Raw genomic sequence first — 17,602 nt, 5'->3', positions numbered from 1 at the left:
CGCGATGCCTTAAGCCCTCGGGACTCCCGGCGCCTCCTCTGGCCAGTGATTGCGGAGGAGAGTCAAGAGGGCGGGTCCTCTTTGAAATGGAGAAGAGGGAAGAAGGCGCGAAAGGCTTCAAAAAGGTCAGGACGGGGGCGGGGGGAGCAGGGGATGGAATTCACCTTGGAAAGTGACGGGTGGCGGTTAAAGGGTGTGTGTGAACGGGAGCCCTGAGAGTTCAGAGTTTACAGACACGCGCTAAAATGTTATGGCAGGAACTTGGGAAGGTTTCTGTGTAAGTTGTTTCAGTGGCTTGTCAAGTTCTGCAAATCCTGCTGTGAAGGCTAAAGAGGTTCCCTCAGGGAAGACCTGTGTCTTGGGAGGGCTCTTGGCTTAGACTCCCAGCGTTTCCCAAACTTGGGTCTCCATCTGCTTTTGGACTACAATTCCCACCATCCCTGACTTGCTAGCTAGGGATGATGGGAGTTGTAGTCAAAAAAACCCAACAGCAGCTGGAGACCCAAGTTTGGGAAACAGGTTTAGAGGAAGGGTCTTATTTAGTTTTGGGGGCACTAAAGAATAGTGGATAGATAGAGCAGCTTGGCCAATTCAGGACTGCAAGAGTTGGGCTTAATCTTCTTGTGGAGAATCAGATGATGGGTGCTCAGAAGCTGGGGTGGTTTCCTTAAAGGGTAGGCGTTGGATGTGGAATGGGGTTGGGGAAGGACCAAGGAGGTTCCACTATAAAGTGGTGTTGGGGAGAGACATGACTTGGTAATATTTAAGCCCTATCCATTGGCCGCCCCCTCCTTGCTTGAGGGATTTTTTTTGCCCCTGGCGTCCAGATTTGTAAGTTAGCCAGGGCTACCTACCCACCATACTATGTCTTTCTGAAGGTCATTTTGTAATGGCCTTCATTTGCTATAGAAATCTGAGGGCTGGGAGTGTGAAAATAATTGTAATAATGGATGTTGTAATAATGGGTAACTTCAGCTGCCTTCAAGTTGCTTAGGTGAACTCACGTTCAGGCGGTGACAAAGCAAAACATATCTAAATGACTGCGCCATGAAACTGTTGGGGAAGAAAGCAAATAAATGGGAATGACCCTGGAATTACAGAACAATCTAAATCCCCTTCATAACAGGCTGGAGAGGGAGTTGAATTGGGCAGAGGTGTCTCTCTGCCCAGCCCTGCTGCCTGCAGGGAGATACCGGCGTCATGCCACAAGTATGGAGCTCCCCTTCACCCTGTCAGATGTGCTGTTTGATCCCAAGCTTGTCCCAGTGATGCTGTGTTATGGCATCAGGCCTGATTGCTGCACCAGCTGCAGGCTGCTGCTGTGATACACTTACTTCCTTGCTCCAGCATCCCCCCCTGGTGATGGTGGCAGAGCTGTGGATGCAGTGTTGGTCCTGCCACTTTGTTCAGCCCCTCCAGGCCATAGTAGTAGTAGTTAGGATTGTAGCTAGAAACCTGAGTGGTAGCCCAGGATCTGTTACAAGATGTAAATGATGTTGAACTGATTGGGAAAAGGGACCACAGCCCTGTCAAATTAAACATACAAGAATGTGGAAAGCTGCCCATGAAGTCAAACATGGGCAAACTTAAATTTCAGAAGACGGGAAAGGAAAGGAATAGGAAGTGTTAAAATGCTCCCAGACAGGCTTCTGAACTTGGGACCTTCTGATTGCAAAGCAGGTGTACTACAACCAAACCATAACTTTTGGGAGATCAGAGCTGATGTCTCTCCATTCTTCCTGTAATAAGACTGATCCTTGTAAGCTGCCCTGGGGGACTTTTTGGCCAAAGAATATGGTAAAAATGTTTTAAATGCACTTTCACACTTTCATGGTAAGAGCATAAGAAGAGTCCTGTTAGATCAGACCACATATAATCTAGAACCCTGTTCAAAGTGGCCAGCCAAATGCTGATGGGAAGCCCACAAGCAAGACTTGAGTGCAACAGCACTCTCCCAGCTTTTGATTCCCAGTAAATGCTGTTCAAACACTTATAGCCTTTGACAGTGAATTTAGTCATGGCTGGTAGGCATGATATCCCCCGTGAGAGCCAGTGTGGTGTAGTGGTTAAGAGCGGTAGTCTTGTAATCTGGTGAACCGGGTTCGCGTCTCCGCTCCTCCACATGCAGCTGCTGGGTGACCTTGGGCCAGTCACACTTCTCTGAAGTCTCTCAGCTCCACTCACCTCACAGAGTGTTTGTTGTGGGGGAGGAAGGGAAAGGAGAATGTTAGCTGCTTTGAGACTCCTTCGGGTAGTGATAAAGTGGGATATCAAATCCAAACTACTCTTCTTCTAAATCCATCCACGTTGGTAGACATCACTACATTTTGTGGGAGCAAATTCCATATGTGCTGTGTGAAGAACTCCCTTTTGCCTGTCCTGAATCTTTCAACATTCAGTTTCACTGGATGACTCATGAATTCAATTAATAGGAGGGAGGGAGAAAAGCTTCTCTCCGTTCATTTTCTCCACGTCGCATCATTGTATGCCCCTTTGTCATGCCCTCCCCCCAAATACTCACTCTTTCAAAACTTAGAAGCCCCAAATGCAACTTTTCCTCATAAGGTAGTTGATTCAGTCCTTTGATCACACAAGGCAACCAGGATTGTAGCTAGCATTCCATGTGCCATAGCTTTGTAGAATGGCATTATGATATTGGCAGACTTTCAGTCCCTTTCCTACTGACCCTCTTAATGGAATATGCTAAACTGGTGAAACTCTCCAGAGCACTTCCAGATATATGCAGCAGGTAGCGCTACAGCCTAGTTAATTTTGTATTTTATTTTCTAGCAGGCCCACTTGATAAAACCCGTAAGCCTTTCCTTCTTGTGCAAAGGATTCCTTATATACTAATCTAGATGTTATGCTGAGTTAGGCACGCTCAAACCCTTTGATTTCAAAAGATTTAGAGGAAAGATTGTAGTCAGTGGCAAAGCATCCCTAGTTCAGTTCCCAGCATTTCCAGCTAGGGTCGGAAAAGACCTTTGTCTGAAATCCTGGGGAGCCACTTCCCATCAATGTCAACCAGATGTGGGGAAGCTTTGGCCTCCACACGCTGCTGAACTGCAACTCCCATGATCCCTGGCCATTGGTCATGTTTCTTGGAGCTGATGGGAATTGTAGTACGGCAGCATCTGGAGCGTCAAAGGTTCTTCATACCTGGCATAGACAATATTGAGCTAGACAAAGCAATGGTCTGACTTGCTTTAAGGCATGCCCCTATGTTCCTGACTCTGGTATGGAGTAAAGGCTCAGACGGCTGATTAACCGCTTATAAAATGAAATTATCATTAGAAATCCTTTGTAACAGAATCTGGGGGGAAGGGCACTTTTTAAAACCCAGCTTTGGCAACCAGCATCCTGATTACAGCCATTTCTGCACAGTCCTGCCTAGATCTTATTTGTCATTATTATTTTATCTTAACAGCCAGTCCCTCCTTAGGGGTGTTGGATAGGGCTTTCTTAGAATATATTAATCAAGCTAGTATTTTCCATTTGGATGAAGAAAGAGTTTGACATTTTAATTAACCCTTCCCAAACCTGTTGTCCTCCAGATGTTTTGGATCCCAACTCATATCAGCCCTGGTGGAAACACCCAATAGGGATTATGGGAATTGTAGTCAGCAACAGCTAGAGAGAATCAGGTTGGGTAATACTGATTTAATCAGGAGTTGAAAAAGATATTCTGAATTCGCCTCCAGAACCAAAAACTTATTTCATAAGTTACTTAAACTACTACAAATTCCATAGAACAAATAACTTGATCCATTAATCAGCTGTTCCTAAAATTAGGAAGCTTTTGCTGATAGCTTTTACACTGTATTATATAGATGTGATTTTGGTGTCTTTTTAAAACAGAAAAGCAATGGATGCTTGGAGATAAATTAATAGCAGTCAATATATTTTGCTGGTGCTCTATTCTTTAACTGCTCTGGTAGATCACCCTTTTGTCTGACAACTTGTTAAGATATTTAGGCATTGTTAATATATCTCTTCAAGTCTCTTTCTCAAGAGTTCCTTCATCCTTTCTCATACTATGTACTCCAAGCACTTAGTCATATTTTGTTGTTCAGTGTTTGTTGGTATCCTGAACAGAATTTTCAAACAAAAGCCTAATAAGTACTGAACCAGTATAATGTTGTTGCCACTGGTGTCTTCCTTATACTGTTTTTGTTAATGCGACACAACTGCATTTTCCTTGAAATATTTTCATATCTTCAGTACACCACAAACATTCTTCACTTGTGGCCTAGCTGCTAAATTTGCTTTTACAAAGATGCAGTTTTCTGGCTCATCTAAAGTGATTCAGGGGACAGTCACTGCAGCTTATGTTAGTACTTACATTCATACCAGTCCCTTTCTTGAGCAATTCTTCATTCCTAAAACTGTAAGTCACTGTAATGCATAGTTTTTCATGACTCTCATTTTTATACATCTTTCTTCTCTTAGTGTGCAGTGCTACTTTATATACCAGTCCAGAAAGCCAGGGCTAAAATTAGTAAATCCCACTTCACAGGATTTGATGTGGTAACACCTCTACCAAGAACTGAAAGTTAACTTACAGGAAAAGATGGAATAAACATGAAATAAATAAAATTAATCTTTTCTGGGGCTTCCCCAAACCTCCAGAGCAGATTGGTGCAGTGGTGGTTGGGAGAGGGATTATATGTGGAGAACAAGAACCTTTGTGTATGCAGAAGTCCTTGCCCTAAGCTCAGTGATTTTATTGGATGCAACCCTAGTTAATTAATGGAAGGGCATCATTTTTTTATTGGGAAGGTTGTAAGCTAAGGGCATACACCTTATTTCTTTAGGTTATTCTGGTTCTAACAGAACACAAGAGCAAATGCTAAAAAGGGCCTTTCCATCTGGCAGTGAATGTTTGTTTTCCTTTTTGAAGGTGCAAGTGAGCAACCTATTCTGAGAAATTCATGTGTGAATTTGGATGTTACTGACTAGTCAACTAAAAATTGTTTAACATGATTCTAATCTCATGCAATTCTATCCAGCCACTGAGCTGCGTTGAAGAGGCTCCTTATGCATGTCCTACCATCAGCTGAGGTACAATGGATAGGAACAGGAAAAGAGGGCAGTTCTGTTTGGAGCACCCAGGTTGTAGAACTGTCTGTCTAGGAAGAGCCACGTAGCCCCCTTGCTTTTTGGTCTTCTGCCTCAGGTTTAGGACCTTCTTGCTAGCTTTTGGCCCAACTTTAGTGTCTCTTTTCCTTTTTTCATCTCCAGTATGGTTTTCTTGGCTTCTGCTGCTTTTTGAGATTTAGTGTTCTGATTATGTATTGTTTTTACCCTGATGAGAGCCAACTTGGGCACCCTTGTATTCAGAGCAGAAAGGCAGAATTAAAAACCCCTATAATAAATAAGATAGCACAAATAAGGCAGTTGGTGGGGAGGAGAATTATCGCCGATTAATAAAAAAAGTTTGGGCCTCAGCAACAGAGAAATGGTGGGTGATGGAGCCAGTTATGTGGTCCCTGCCCAGGGATGGAAGATTGGCATCAATAGTTGTTGCTCTCTTGGTCCCAGAGAATGAGATGCAAAACAGGTAAGGTAATATACTTTATTGGCTGATCTTCTTTTGATGTACTCCTACACCGGCAGAAGTTGATCTCATAAAAGATATTGCTTTACCTATTTTATATCTCTTTGAAATGGAAAGACAGGGAGATTCACTTTTTCTCCATTAACACCCCTTGACTGATTTCCTTTCCATGCAGGAGACCGTGAACAAACTGCTCCAGCTCCACTTCAAAGATGACAAAACACGAGGTAATTGCTTTCCCTTCTGTCTCAATAAGGAGGCCAATTCCTGCTCGCAATCTTGCCAAACGTTTCTGTAGAGAGATCATGCCCTGGAATATCAGAGGTAACCATGATTCCTGGGTTGTGGGCAGATAACTGGGCTGAGCACTTCTCATGGTTACTTTTCCCCCTCTTTCCAGTCAGTGGTGATGCTCTGTTGCTCATGGCAGAAATGCTCAAAGTGTTCGTGCGAGGTAAGTTGTAAAGGACTGTGCCTTTTTTCCATAGAATGGCAGTCACAGATGAATGACATAGAAGGACAAAAATTAGTGCAAAAATCGGAAGACTATAAACACTCTTTATTCTTTTAAGGTGTAGCCTCACTGCTCGTTCAGAAAGCAGTACAAGTCAATAGGAGATACTAGAAGGAAGAAAGCAGGACAAGCTAAATCATGGTTCAGCACAGAAACCAAGTCCTGAAGAAAAAAAAGACCCTGATCTTTCTATCAGAAACTAGTAGATTCTTCATGAAACCTTATACTTTAGCTGGGCATTAGAGCTTGATTTTCCAGGCTTGATACAGAATGGGTACAGCTTAAATGCTGAAAGCTTATTTTTAATGATGCTTCCATCAGATATATAAAGCTTAGGACTTTCTCAGCAGTCTTGAGTTCATGATCTGCTGCAGGGGTGGGGAACCTGGGACTCTCCAGATGTTGCAAGACTACATATCCCATCATTTGCAGCCACCGCCTATGCTGTGGCTGATGGGAATTGGAGTTGAGCGGCATCTGGCGGGCCATAGGCTCCCCAACCATGAATGTTTGGAGCCTCAGGTGGAGCTAGGTGGACATGTGCACATTCAGAAGGTAGCACATGCTTTGCTTGGGGATCATTTGCCTGAACGTTGAGAACAATTTTGGGCAAGGAAAAAGTGCTGAGTGGTGAGAAGTTAACACTTTCTGATCTGAAAGTCCAGTACTAATACTGTGAATTGCAGACTTATTTGTTCCCAAGCAAAGCCCCTCAAAGTAACTTTTTTGTTACTTGACTGATTTCATTCCTCCCTAAAGGCCATTTCTGTTACCCTTCCCAGTACCTACTTGTTGCACCTTGCCTGCCTTGTGTGTTTCTTGCAGAGGCAGCCGCACGAGCCGCACGGCAGGCTCAAACGGAGGACCTGACCAGGGTGGATGTAGAGCACGTGGAAAAAGTGCTGCCGCAGCTGGTATGTAACGCACAGCTTGGATTCCTAAATTAACAGGATAAGGATGTGGGCAAAGGCATCTTAATCCCCTTCCTTTGGGGGGATGTTTGGCTGGTTAGCAATATCCTCACTGGGCAACTGGAACTCAGGCAAATCAGCCAAACAGTTTGGGGAGAACTCTTTGCTCACAGTAACTTAAAAACACTTAATGTTTACAGCTTTTGGACTTCTAGAAACCTGATGGGGCAAAGCCCACATTCCTGTGAGAGGGAGGATCGTGGCCTGACCTCTGGAGCAAAGTGGAAGACAGGCTTTGAAATGGAATCTGCCCCGCCGTGATTCTGCTTGCTCGGACGATATTCTCATCACCTCTCCTCTTCCTTGCCGGCACAGTTGCGGTTGTTTGCTATCTCTCTTTCTGGGCACTCCATGATGGTCAAAGGCTGGCTGCTAAGGGCTGGAATCTTTTCTCTCTCCCCCCCCCCTCCCTCTTTGTGATGGGATGCCTGGAGTCAGTGACACCTCACCATCTGAGGCTGCGTCCTAGCCTGCTGCTGTTTCCGATTCACAGCCAGGCAGTCTACACTTTCTTTTCCAATGGGAGAAGCAGGTGCCTTCCTGTAGGGGTGTGTGGAAAGAGTGAGTATGCCTGGAAGCGTTCCCCACACCGTGGGCTCTCATCACCTCAGCAGGCATTTAAAGGCCAGCTCCGGGCCTGTCTGCTGTCTGAGTTCTTAAACAGGAGCCGAGCCCCAGGTCTGTGCCAGCATCAGGTACCTGATCTTTATTTTATAAATAAACAGTGCTTGTCCCTCAATCCTTTCCAGCATTCCACGGGGGCCGTGACATCAAAGAGTGCTTGGAACCTTTTAACCATTTGATATTCCTCTCAGAAGCTGCTTCCCTCTGCTATAAATTTGTTCTCACAAAGAAACTTCAATAAATCAAAAATAGTCTCCCTCCCTCGCGCGGGGCTCCTTGTTGCAATTAATCATAGAAAGTCAAGTAGCTTCAAAGAGTCGTTTGGCCTCCCCCCCCCACCCTCTTTGTAGGACGAAAGAAAAACTTTCAAAAAGGGGCAGAATAACAAACAGCATGTGTGAGGATCCCACATCACGCACAGCCCAGCCCCTCTGTGTCAGCGGGGCAGGACGGGGGGGAGAGAAGAGAGCTGTGAAATAGTAAACCGTATACATGGGGGCAGGGCATAGCCTAATGAATCTTTTTTTCTATTGCAAAATAAAGGCTAGGCCTACAGAGGGAGAAGCAATTGCCACTTGAGGTACTGACAGGCTGCAATTCTATACCCACAAATCTGGGCCTACACCCCATTGAACTCAACAGGGCTTACTTCCGAATGGATATAGAGAGGAGTGCGCCAAGAGGCAGAACAAGACCAAGGCAGCAATGATACTGTCAGCTAGTGGTTAGCAGCCATGCTGCCTGATAGGTATAGCACGCACATGACTTTTCTAAGGTACCAGTTGCTACCTATTGGTAATGACAGGGGTGAAGGACTGCTGGCTTTGAATGCTGGCTCTGAAGTACCCAGTAATGTTCACGCTGAAAAACACAGGATGAGGGTTAGGTGGAATGCTGCCGTTTCTCAGAACTGTCATAATGCTGTCTTCCTACAAACCTATGGCCTATAAATTAGGAACCAGCGTTACAAAAGCAACTTCCCTTTCTCCTGTTCTGCCTTTGTCAGCCTCAACCATGGTTTAGCAGAGGGGTGAGTAAGCTTTTGCTGGTCTACCACTGGTGGCGATTCTGGCAGGAGCTGTTAGGAATCCAGCAAATTCTAGGAGCGCTACATGTTACCCTGCTTTAGCAGCCTTTTAACCATGGTTTAGCGTTTCCAGTATTCTCATCTTCATCAGATTTTAAAAACAGAAGTGGATTTATCAGTGCGTATTAACACTAAACCCTAGGATGCTCCTTGTATCAGGTCAAAGTATTTGTCCATGTAGTCTACTCTAGCTGGGAGTTGTTCTCTTAGGCATTATTCTTTCCCACCTGGTTCCTTAAACCAGAAATTGAATTTGTAGCTCTTTGCTATGTCTGCATTAGACAAATATGGTAGTGTAATGTTTATAGCTATTGTGACAAAGCATGAAAACAATGTTGTGCTGTGTTGCATCATAAAACGTATGCTACAAACTACTGATAATGCATGCACTCCTTTGTGCTCGTTTATTAGGAATCTAAGGTTGGTGGGGCTTTACTTCAGAGGATGTGGGCTTAAGAACAGTACTAAAGACAGTATTTAGTTTTGTGTGTGTCCCCCAAGAACTAATGTGCATAGTTCTTCTCCATTTGTATCCTCACCAAAACCCTGTAAAGTAGGATAGGCTGAGAGATAGTGACAGGCCCAAAGTCACCCTGGTTGAATGCAGATTTGAACCAGTGTGTTCTCAGACCCACACTAGTCTAACCAGTGTACCACACTGCTCTTGACATGTAAATTAAGGATACTTGTAGGGCTTAGGCTAGAAGTTAAAGGTATCTGATCAATCAGAATTTTTACAGCCATCTGTTAAGCGAAGTGTTTTAAAGTACCGGCCTAAAACCTTGCTTTTAGTCTACTCAGAAGCAAGTCTCACTGAGCTCAAAATGATCTGGTCAAAAGTGTTAACAGCCTTAAAGGCTAACTTTTCCCGTAATTTGCAAGTATCTTCTCCATTTCCATTTGGTTTAATGTAGTCTAGGCTTTGGACGAGCAAATGGCCCAGGCAGCTGCTTCCTATATAGCTCTGAATTGTATAAAACAGGCCGATCACCAGAGTTGAGCAGCTTTGACTAAACACAAAGCTTAATCCCCCATTAAGCAAGGGGTGTGAATGTACTACAGAACATTTAATATGGGTTTAAACACACATGTACCCACAGCAAAGCTAAACTAAAACACATGTAGGTCTCTGTTCTGCATACACTTGCACACTGACTTAACAGGATGTCTCTGTTTAAATTTCTAAAGGGAAAATCCAAATTATGGCCCAAACCTAGTGCTAAAAATTGGGAGGGGGGATTATGGTAATATGCTATCCTTCCCCACCACCTACTCTATGAATGGGACAGAGGGAAGTGGCTCTCTTTTTCACCTGATTTATGCTACAATCCTGTGTACACACTTACTTGGGTGTAAAGTCTCATTGAATTCTGTGGGATAGAGATGTACTATTAAAAATCTTGGTCTTAAACAGGGCACAGTGAGTTTGCGTGCAGTACCAAACAAATTTATTTGGAATATAAACTCTGGCAGCAGAGAGGTGTGATTCAACCATACAATGTAGCTGGAAGTTCTAGTCAAGGTGCATCTTCATTTCAACATGATCAAGATTTTAATTTTGAGACTCTAGAGATTATCTGACGCATAGCTGTCAACTTTTCCCTTTTCTTGCGAGGAATCCTATTCGGAATAAGGGAATTTCCCTTTTTAAGAAAGGGAAACGTTGACAGCTATGATCTGATGGGTCCTTTTTATTGCTGCTGCAGTTGAATCTATTCATAGCCCTACTTTGGTTACAGTTCAGCCTTTGAACATGGGCCCTGAGCCGTAGTCCCTGTGCATCAGTCTGCCTAATGCACACCTGACTGATTATTGCTCCTAGAAGAAACACTCTACACTTTACAATTGCACATGTATCAGTGTTAAAGCATCTGTTGCCTGGGAGAAAGGAAGGCAGAAGAAAATTGATACTACTACATGCAATCAGAGGGATTTTTTTTTTTTTAAGTGACAGTGTAGGTAGGATCAAACCAGCGCTCTTACCTGCTCAGTTGTTTTAGGATAGGCAAGTGAGCCAGCAACCAGTGCAGATCTTGAATCTGACACAGGGCAGGATGTGTGCAAGTACAGCAAAGAAGGGCTCTCTGAACAAGAGGTGGGGGAACCTGCCACTCTCCGTATGTTGTTGGATTAGAAGTCCAATCTTCCCTGACCATTGGCCATGCTGGCTGAAGCTGATGAGAGTCCAGCAACACCTGGAAGGCCACAGATCTCTCATCTCCGCTTTGAAGGAAGACACGAGCAAAAGTAAGAACTGAATGACCACCCACAATTAGGGATTATGAGGTACATGTGTCTTAACAGCAAGCATTGCTGCAGTATAGAAACTATAGCAGCATCAACTAATTGTTTTACATTTTTCAAGGAACAGCTTCTAATGAAAATGTTGTGAGTGAAAAAAACAACAGCCCTCAACCTTTGAAATGTAAGTAGCTTCATGGTCAAAACTTAGAAACAAGACAGCTTGGCATTTTCAGCCTGGGGCTTCAATCCGCAGGGCGTCATCCCTTCCCTGTTTCCCTCCATGGCTTGTAATAAAAATATAGCAATAAAACAAAATTCTGTTTTTCAAGAACACACATACACCTTTCAGCCAGAGACCCATATGCTAATGCGTATGATCTGTCCTAACAGCAGTGTGTGTGTTCTGTTTGAACAACATTTCAGCGCAGAATGCTGGCTGCTTGATTATGTGACAGATCTTACAGTATAAAGATACAAAGGGCAGATCACAGGGAAAGCCAGAAAGCAGCTTGGGTGTCAACACTAACCGGCCCAAAGGAAACAATTAGAAACCTCCAACGTAGAGTGCAGAAAGATGAGATCTGCCAAGCTCCTAGCACAGAGAAATGGACTTACTGAAGAACCACACAGACCACATTCTTCCAGGTAAGGGTAATAAGGCTAGAATTGGCACTGTCCTAACCTTGCCTGGATTTAGTTTCCACTTTGTCTTCTGTAGCAGCCACCCTCCCAGTACCACAGATGGCAGCAGTGTGTGTGTGGAACAGTACAGTTAAAGCAGGATTCAGTTTTCGTCAGCTGTTGTCTTATACACTCATCTTCTTTGGTGGCTCAGTTTTTGGGTGACATTAAAGATCTGTGCCTTTGCTATTTTAACTGCTCTCTGCTCCCTGTGTGCTCTGAAGCTTTTCTCCCTACCTTTTCCCTCCCCCCCTCCCCTCCTGGTTTTCTTCAAAGCGGCTGGAAGCATTTGGAAGTAATTAGACCTGAAGGGAAATGTTGGTCAGTTTGGGAGACAATGACAAGTGCCAGGAACCCTTGGTGCCCCTTCCAGCCACTTTGAAGTTCATTCAGATGGTACAATGCTCTTGTTTTCTTTGTTGGAAAAGCAGGGGCAGGAGGGAAATGGGCCATGTCAGGCACACTGAACAGGAAGCAGGTTACTCTGAACTGATAGAGAACCCGAACAAGTAGGTGGAGAGGATGTGCAATTCAAAAAGAGACTAATTGAAAGGCCTCTTATGGTCACCCTGCTTCCATACACCTACAAATTATGCACTCTCAGAAAAAAGTGTAACTCTTAGCACCCATCTTAGCATCAAACTAGCCTGATCTGTTAGCCTGCAGCAGAGATATTTCTCCTCCTCCACTTATTCATCAACTATTATGTAGAAGAGCCAGGGTCTTTGAATAGCATAGCACAGGGTTAAATAAGTTAGCTTAACTTCACAACTGTTTACAGAGGGGCAATTGAATCACACTTGGATCCAGAAGCCTTTGAAGTTGCACAAGTGTTTAGGGAGCACCATACTGTTGTCATGGGAAGAGATGGGTGCAGATGTTATTTAAGGGCCTCTAGCCCTTAATGGCCTTCCTCAGCAACTGATTATTTAATAGGGGTTACGGTTTGAATTCAATAAGGGCTGGAGGAATAATGCACTCAGTCGGCTCACTGCTGCCCTGTATATGGCTGACCTACCTTGCATGTCTCAGTTTAGAGCAATCTGCATGTATCCACAGCAATCTGCTAGCAGGTATCCCTTGCTTATAATGTGATGTGTGCAGCGGCCCCCTGGGCCCAGAGAAACTTTCATATTTTTGAATATGACCGGGGAGGAGGGAGAAGCGAGTGACAAGACTAAATGATTCAATGAGTCAACATATATGGGTGGGAGTTATACATATGTGATGAGAATACCTTCTGGTTAGTGAATTTTATGGGGAAAACATCCATTTGATAACAATCTGGATTAAGCTGCAACCTGTTTCTTTTTATGATATTGTTGGGGAGAGGTGCTAATGGACCACAAAGCTCTAATTGAAAATGCTAGTTACTGCATTTGTAATTTTAACAAACTAGAAATCAACAGACCATGGCTTATTGCGGAGAAGCTGGGAAAGCATTCCTTGCAGCTGAAATAGACATGCCAACTATATATTGATATGACTCCAACTGGAAACAAATTGTGATTAACCGCTGCACAGATGGGTTCCTTTTGCTGCACATTGGAATAATCATTGTAAAAGTCCTCAGTTAGAATAACATATTTTTTCCTGTTTTGTAATGTATTTTTATATAATAACAGTGTTTTCATTGAGAACAAACGTCAAAAGTTCTGAAAACTACCAGATATTATCGCAGTTCAGACCAAAATGATGCCAACTAGCAAGCCAGTGGTGTTGTTCTCTCCCAGAGTAAATATTTTCCACCTTGCTACTATTTTGGCAGCCTTCTGGCAAGCCTGGTATCAGGAGTTGGCATGGTTAGGAAGTTCCCAGGACGCAGAAACCCAAGCCCTTGAAACTGCTGATGGGCAGGGGTCGTAAGCTGCTGCCACTCCAATCTTTCTGGGCCTAATCTGAACTATGGGTTGACAGGAAGCAGTTGCCGGTGCTTGTTCGTGCTGCCAGGGACTGGACATGGAGGGAGCACAATATTAGCCGTTGGTTTAGAAAAAGCAACCAAGGAAACAGAAATGAGGACAGCTTAAACTGGAGAAAAGGCAGCTCAGGAAAAAAAGATACAGGTGGAATACAGAATAATACTTCAGCAAAGATATGAACTAGTTGAACATCTGAAGGCTCTGAGGGTAGCGAAGGAGAAAACCAGCATTTGGCTGTTCCTCAAATGCTCCCAGTAATTGATGGAAGCCTTAAGTAGGGCTCAGTCTGAAGCGCAATACATCTGTGCATTTTTCTAGTGATTTGTCTGTTTTATCGCTGTATATATTGTATGATCTATTTTTTGTTACATTTGCTTTTTTGGAAGCCACTTTGTGATATTTTCTTCCAGTGAAAAGCAGTGTAGAAATACCATATTTTTTGCCCTATAGGACGCACTTTTTCCCCTCCAAAAATGAAGGGGAAATGTGTGTGCGTCCTATGGGGCGAATGCAGGCTTTCGCTGAAGCCTGGAGAGCGAGAGGGATCGGTGCGCACTGACCCCTCTTGCTCTCCAGGCTTCAGGAAGCTATCTGCAAGCCTTGAGAGCCCGGCGGGAGTTCCCGCCAGGCTCCCAAGGCTTGCGGACAGCAGCCTGCAGCCCAAAACCCGGGGAGCGCAGCGGAGTGCACCCCGGGCTTCGGGCAGCTCTCCGCAAGCCTGGGGAGCCCGGCGGGAGTTCCTGCCGGGCTCCCTAGGCTTGCGGATAGCAGCCTATTCTGGGGGCTGGGGTTGGGGGAAGCTCGGGTTTCCCCCGCCCCAGCCCCACGCCTGGGGGGGAAATAATATTTTTTCTTTATTTCCCCCCCCCAAAAAAAACTAGGTGCGCCCTATGGGCCGGTGCGCCTTATAGGGTGAAAAATACGGTACATGATTCAAACATGCACATAAAGCAAAGCGAACTGTGTGCTTATTAAGAAGTGACAGCATGAAATCAACAGAAACTACCGTAAGCTAGTGTTCAAAAGGAAGTAGGAAGAGGCTCCGGGAACACTGGAATATTTAAAAAGATAAGCCAATGGAAGTTTCGTTATGGATCTGAAGCTCCAAAAGGGTTTTGGCATGTGACCTTGCCTACATCCTCTGCTTGTGCATCACACATATCTTTAATATAAAGATGACCATGAAGTGCATTCTGGCTTGCCTCTACTTGCCAATGGCATTAAAGAATTAAAAGCAACATACTGAAGACTTTGAGATGACATCCTTTTTGGCTATCACTAACCTATGTTGTCTGAAGCAATTTTGCGGGGATGTGTGTGTTTTTATTACCCCAAAAGAGTATTCACTGACCTCTCTTAAGTGTTGCCAGGTCCTAAGGCATCTCTTCATTCAGATCTACCAACAGATTTTGAGAACTACAAAATATTGCAGCAACGTACGGTGCCTGCAGCACTGGAAAAGGAGTGTCCAGCGTGTGGCAGGCATGGAGTCCTATGGGTTACCAGAAGCAAACCTCCAACATAGGGGATTTGGTGACAATTTATACAACACAAAGGTGATCATCTGACAACTGACGTAAGTGACACAGACTCATATATGACCACCCAACTGGGTTTTTAATTATCATCAACAACCTGGTCCTGAAATTCCCTGCACCTACACAACAAATACAGCAAAGTACGGTAGTTCTACAAATTTCCGCGCCTACTTCATGTTAGTTAAACAACAGCATGGCTGGAGTGTGTCTCTGCTTTACCCACCGCCCAAACATAATGTTGCACACAGAGCAGCAGAATGGGCAACAGAAAATGGTGCTTGCAATTTTATTCTGAAAAATCCGTTTGCTGGGCCCTGTCTTTCAGCAGCTTCACATGAAGGAAAACAGAGCAACCCCACTTGCCTCTCAGCCAGGTGAGGCAACTTTCTGAAGGTGGAAATCACAAGTCCTTCATCGCTTCCCACCTGAAATGCAAACAAAGCAACTGTGAAAGCAACCTCTACTACAAACTTTGATATAGTGGAGCTTCCAACTGCTGAGCTTTCCAGAGCCTCCCAAATGATAGGTCCTTTCAGACTGAAAAGTACATTAGAATATTTTAGGGCTCTGCTGGTAGGAGACTAAACAGGGCCACATTTTACAGGGGGAGACAAGCATGGCGTACCACGGCTAAGATGGGTAGTAGGAAAGGAGTATGGGGGTAGTGGGAAAGGAAAGGAAAACTCTGATCTGCTTGAGGGAAATTCCTTCCCAGCCCTAAATCAGGATATTCAGGTACGCACTTAGCTGACGAGCCAGACTGCCGCACAGAATCTTTTTTAGGAGCAGTACAATGGCTAGGAACAAGTAAGGTAAAGGTAAAGGGACCCCTGACCATTAGGTCTAGTCGTGACCGACTCTGTGGTTGCGGCACTCATCTCGCTTTACTGGCCGAGGGAGCCGGCGAACAGCTTCCGGGTCGTGTGGCCAGCATGACTAAGCCGCTTCTGGCGAACCAGAGCAGCGCACGGAAACGCCGTTTACCTTTCAGCCGGAGCGGTACCTATTTATCTACTTGCACTTTGACGTGCTTTCGAACTGCTAGGTTGGCAGGAGCTGGGACCGAGCAACAGGAGCTCACCCCGTTGTGGGGATTCAAACCGCCGACCTGATCGGCAAGTCCTAGGCTCTGGTGGTTTAACCCACAGCGCCACCCGTGTCACTGTAATACTTAAGAAGGTACCTGGCAGCTTCAGCCACTTTGGCACCTTCCCAGATGGCGTCCTCCTTACTGGTGGCTGTGCTGCTTCAGGAGCCACTGCTGCTTCTGAGTGCCCTCTTGCCACGCTCCCATCGGTCTCATTTGGTTTAGGTAGGGAACTAAGAACAGGATCTGAATTTCGCTTAGTGGGAGGTGCTGATTTAGACAACTGCCTGAGAGAAAAGGTAAGTATTAGATGTTCATATGGGTCTTCCAGTTGCTAAGCTTACATATTCCAAAATGTAAATCACTGCAAATACTGTTGCGAAAGCCAGAGGTTGCATATCAGCAAAAATGCCTTCCAATCCCTATGGCTTTTGATACTACAGGGGTCTCTCTTCATTCATTTGGGGTGTTCAAAGCTGTCAGTGGGAGAACACGTGTAAAAGCAAGCTTTGTAAACTGCTGGCAAACTCTTCATTGGGCAAGGCAACAACTCAGTGGAATGGTCTCCCTTGGGAGGTGGTAGATTCTCCTTCACTGGAGCTTTTTAAGCAGAGGTTGGATGGCTATCTGTCATGGATGCTTTAGCTGAGATTCCTGCATTGCAGGGGGTTAGACTAGAGGATCCTCGGGATTCCTTCCAACTCTACAGTTCTATGATAACTCACTCATCCACAACAGCTTCAAAAAGAATTACTCACACTACTTACCTAGCTACTAAGATGTCAGCTTCAGAAGGGGACACAGCAGATTCCAGGAGGTCCGACCTCAGATAATCTGTTAAACAGACACACACACCCCTCACTCAAAGTTCTTGTCCTTCAGAGCTAGGAAGCCCCATGATCCAACTCTGTTATTTTGTGAAACCAATAGCCCCAACAAGCTGCACTAATCCTCTTCGGTACTCTTCTCCCAACCTGTGAAACATTTATCTCAACTTCTAAGTGTGTATTTTAGAACACGCATCTGCCTATCAGATCCTATTCTGTGAACTAGTTGAGTAAAGACTGCAACATTACACAAAAATAGAACTGCCAGACAGGGATGGTGTCTCCCCCTGCTTGTATATGTTTCTTTTATCATTTAGTTCTTGGCAGTTTCCTAGTAAATTGAACCGTTAGGAGAGACTACCAGATGTTATCTTCAACCTGCAGCACAACCCTACTCTGATCTTCCCTGCAGACAAATGCCCCTAAAGCCCATCCACTATGGGGGTCAGTCCTGCTGCATTTTAAAGATGTCCAGAACAGTATGCACCACACAGACATTTGTCCTCAGATTAACAGTGAACCATGGTGAGAGACAACTGTGAAATGTTCA

At 44.7% G+C, this 17,602-nt stretch overlaps 2 protein-coding genes across 4 annotated transcripts in view; one reads left to right on the top strand and one right to left on the bottom strand.

Moving 5' to 3' along the window:
- Positions 1 to 7: 7 nt before the first annotated feature.
- On the top strand, positions 8 to 7,929 carry CENPX (centromere protein X). Of its 3 annotated transcripts, none has more exons than XM_081849432.1 (5): positions 8 to 125; positions 5,733 to 5,784; positions 5,958 to 6,011; positions 6,897 to 6,985; positions 7,183 to 7,929. In XM_081849432.1, exons 1-5 carry the CDS (start codon positions 87 to 89, stop codon positions 7,195 to 7,197), a joined length of 249 nt encoding a protein of 82 aa, XP_081705558.1. In that variant the 5' UTR covers positions 8 to 86; the 3' UTR covers positions 7,198 to 7,929. The 3 variants fall into 3 exon arrangements, with proteins under 3 accessions (XP_081705558.1, XP_081705559.1, XP_081705560.1); XM_081849433.1 differs by lacking the exon at positions 8 to 125 and adding an exon at positions 139 to 277; XM_081849434.1 differs by lacking the exon at positions 8 to 125 and adding an exon at positions 1,033 to 1,209.
- A 7,481-nt stretch (positions 7,930 to 15,410) lies between these two features.
- The window catches only part of ASPSCR1 (ASPSCR1 tether for SLC2A4, UBX domain containing), a 64,427-nt gene continuing 62,235 nt past the window's right edge, over positions 15,411 to 17,602 (bottom strand). The window contains exons 14-16 of the mRNA XM_081849431.1: positions 16,993 to 17,059; positions 16,322 to 16,512; positions 15,411 to 15,563 (exon numbers count right to left, since the gene is read on the bottom strand). Of these exons, the coding sequence (XP_081705557.1) occupies positions 15,550 to 15,563; positions 16,322 to 16,512; positions 16,993 to 17,059 (272 nt within the window). The 3' untranslated portion in view covers positions 15,411 to 15,549. The remainder of the gene's footprint in view (positions 15,564 to 16,321; positions 16,513 to 16,992; positions 17,060 to 17,602) is intronic.

Source organism: Podarcis erhardii, assembly GCF_964252035.2.
Source record: "Podarcis erhardii genome assembly, chromosome: 2".
Lineage (NCBI taxonomy): Eukaryota > Metazoa > Chordata > Lepidosauria > Squamata > Lacertidae > Podarcis > Podarcis erhardii.
Note: the sequence above shows the minus strand (reverse complement) of the source record. Positions and strands in the feature narration are given on the sequence as shown.

Bases quoted from the DNA above. Each gene is read 5' to 3' on its own strand.
- CENPX (XM_081849432.1), top strand. From the start codon at position 87: ATGGAGAAGAGGGAAGAAGGCGCGAAAGGCTTCAAAAAG. The intron at 126-5,732 runs GTCAGGACGGGG...CTTTCCATGCAG, and splicing joins GCGCGAAAGGCTTCAAAAAG to GAGACCGTGAACAAACTGCT. The intron at 5,785-5,957 runs GTAATTGCTTTC...CCCTCTTTCCAG, and splicing joins CAAAGATGACAAAACACGAG to TCAGTGGTGATGCTCTGTTG.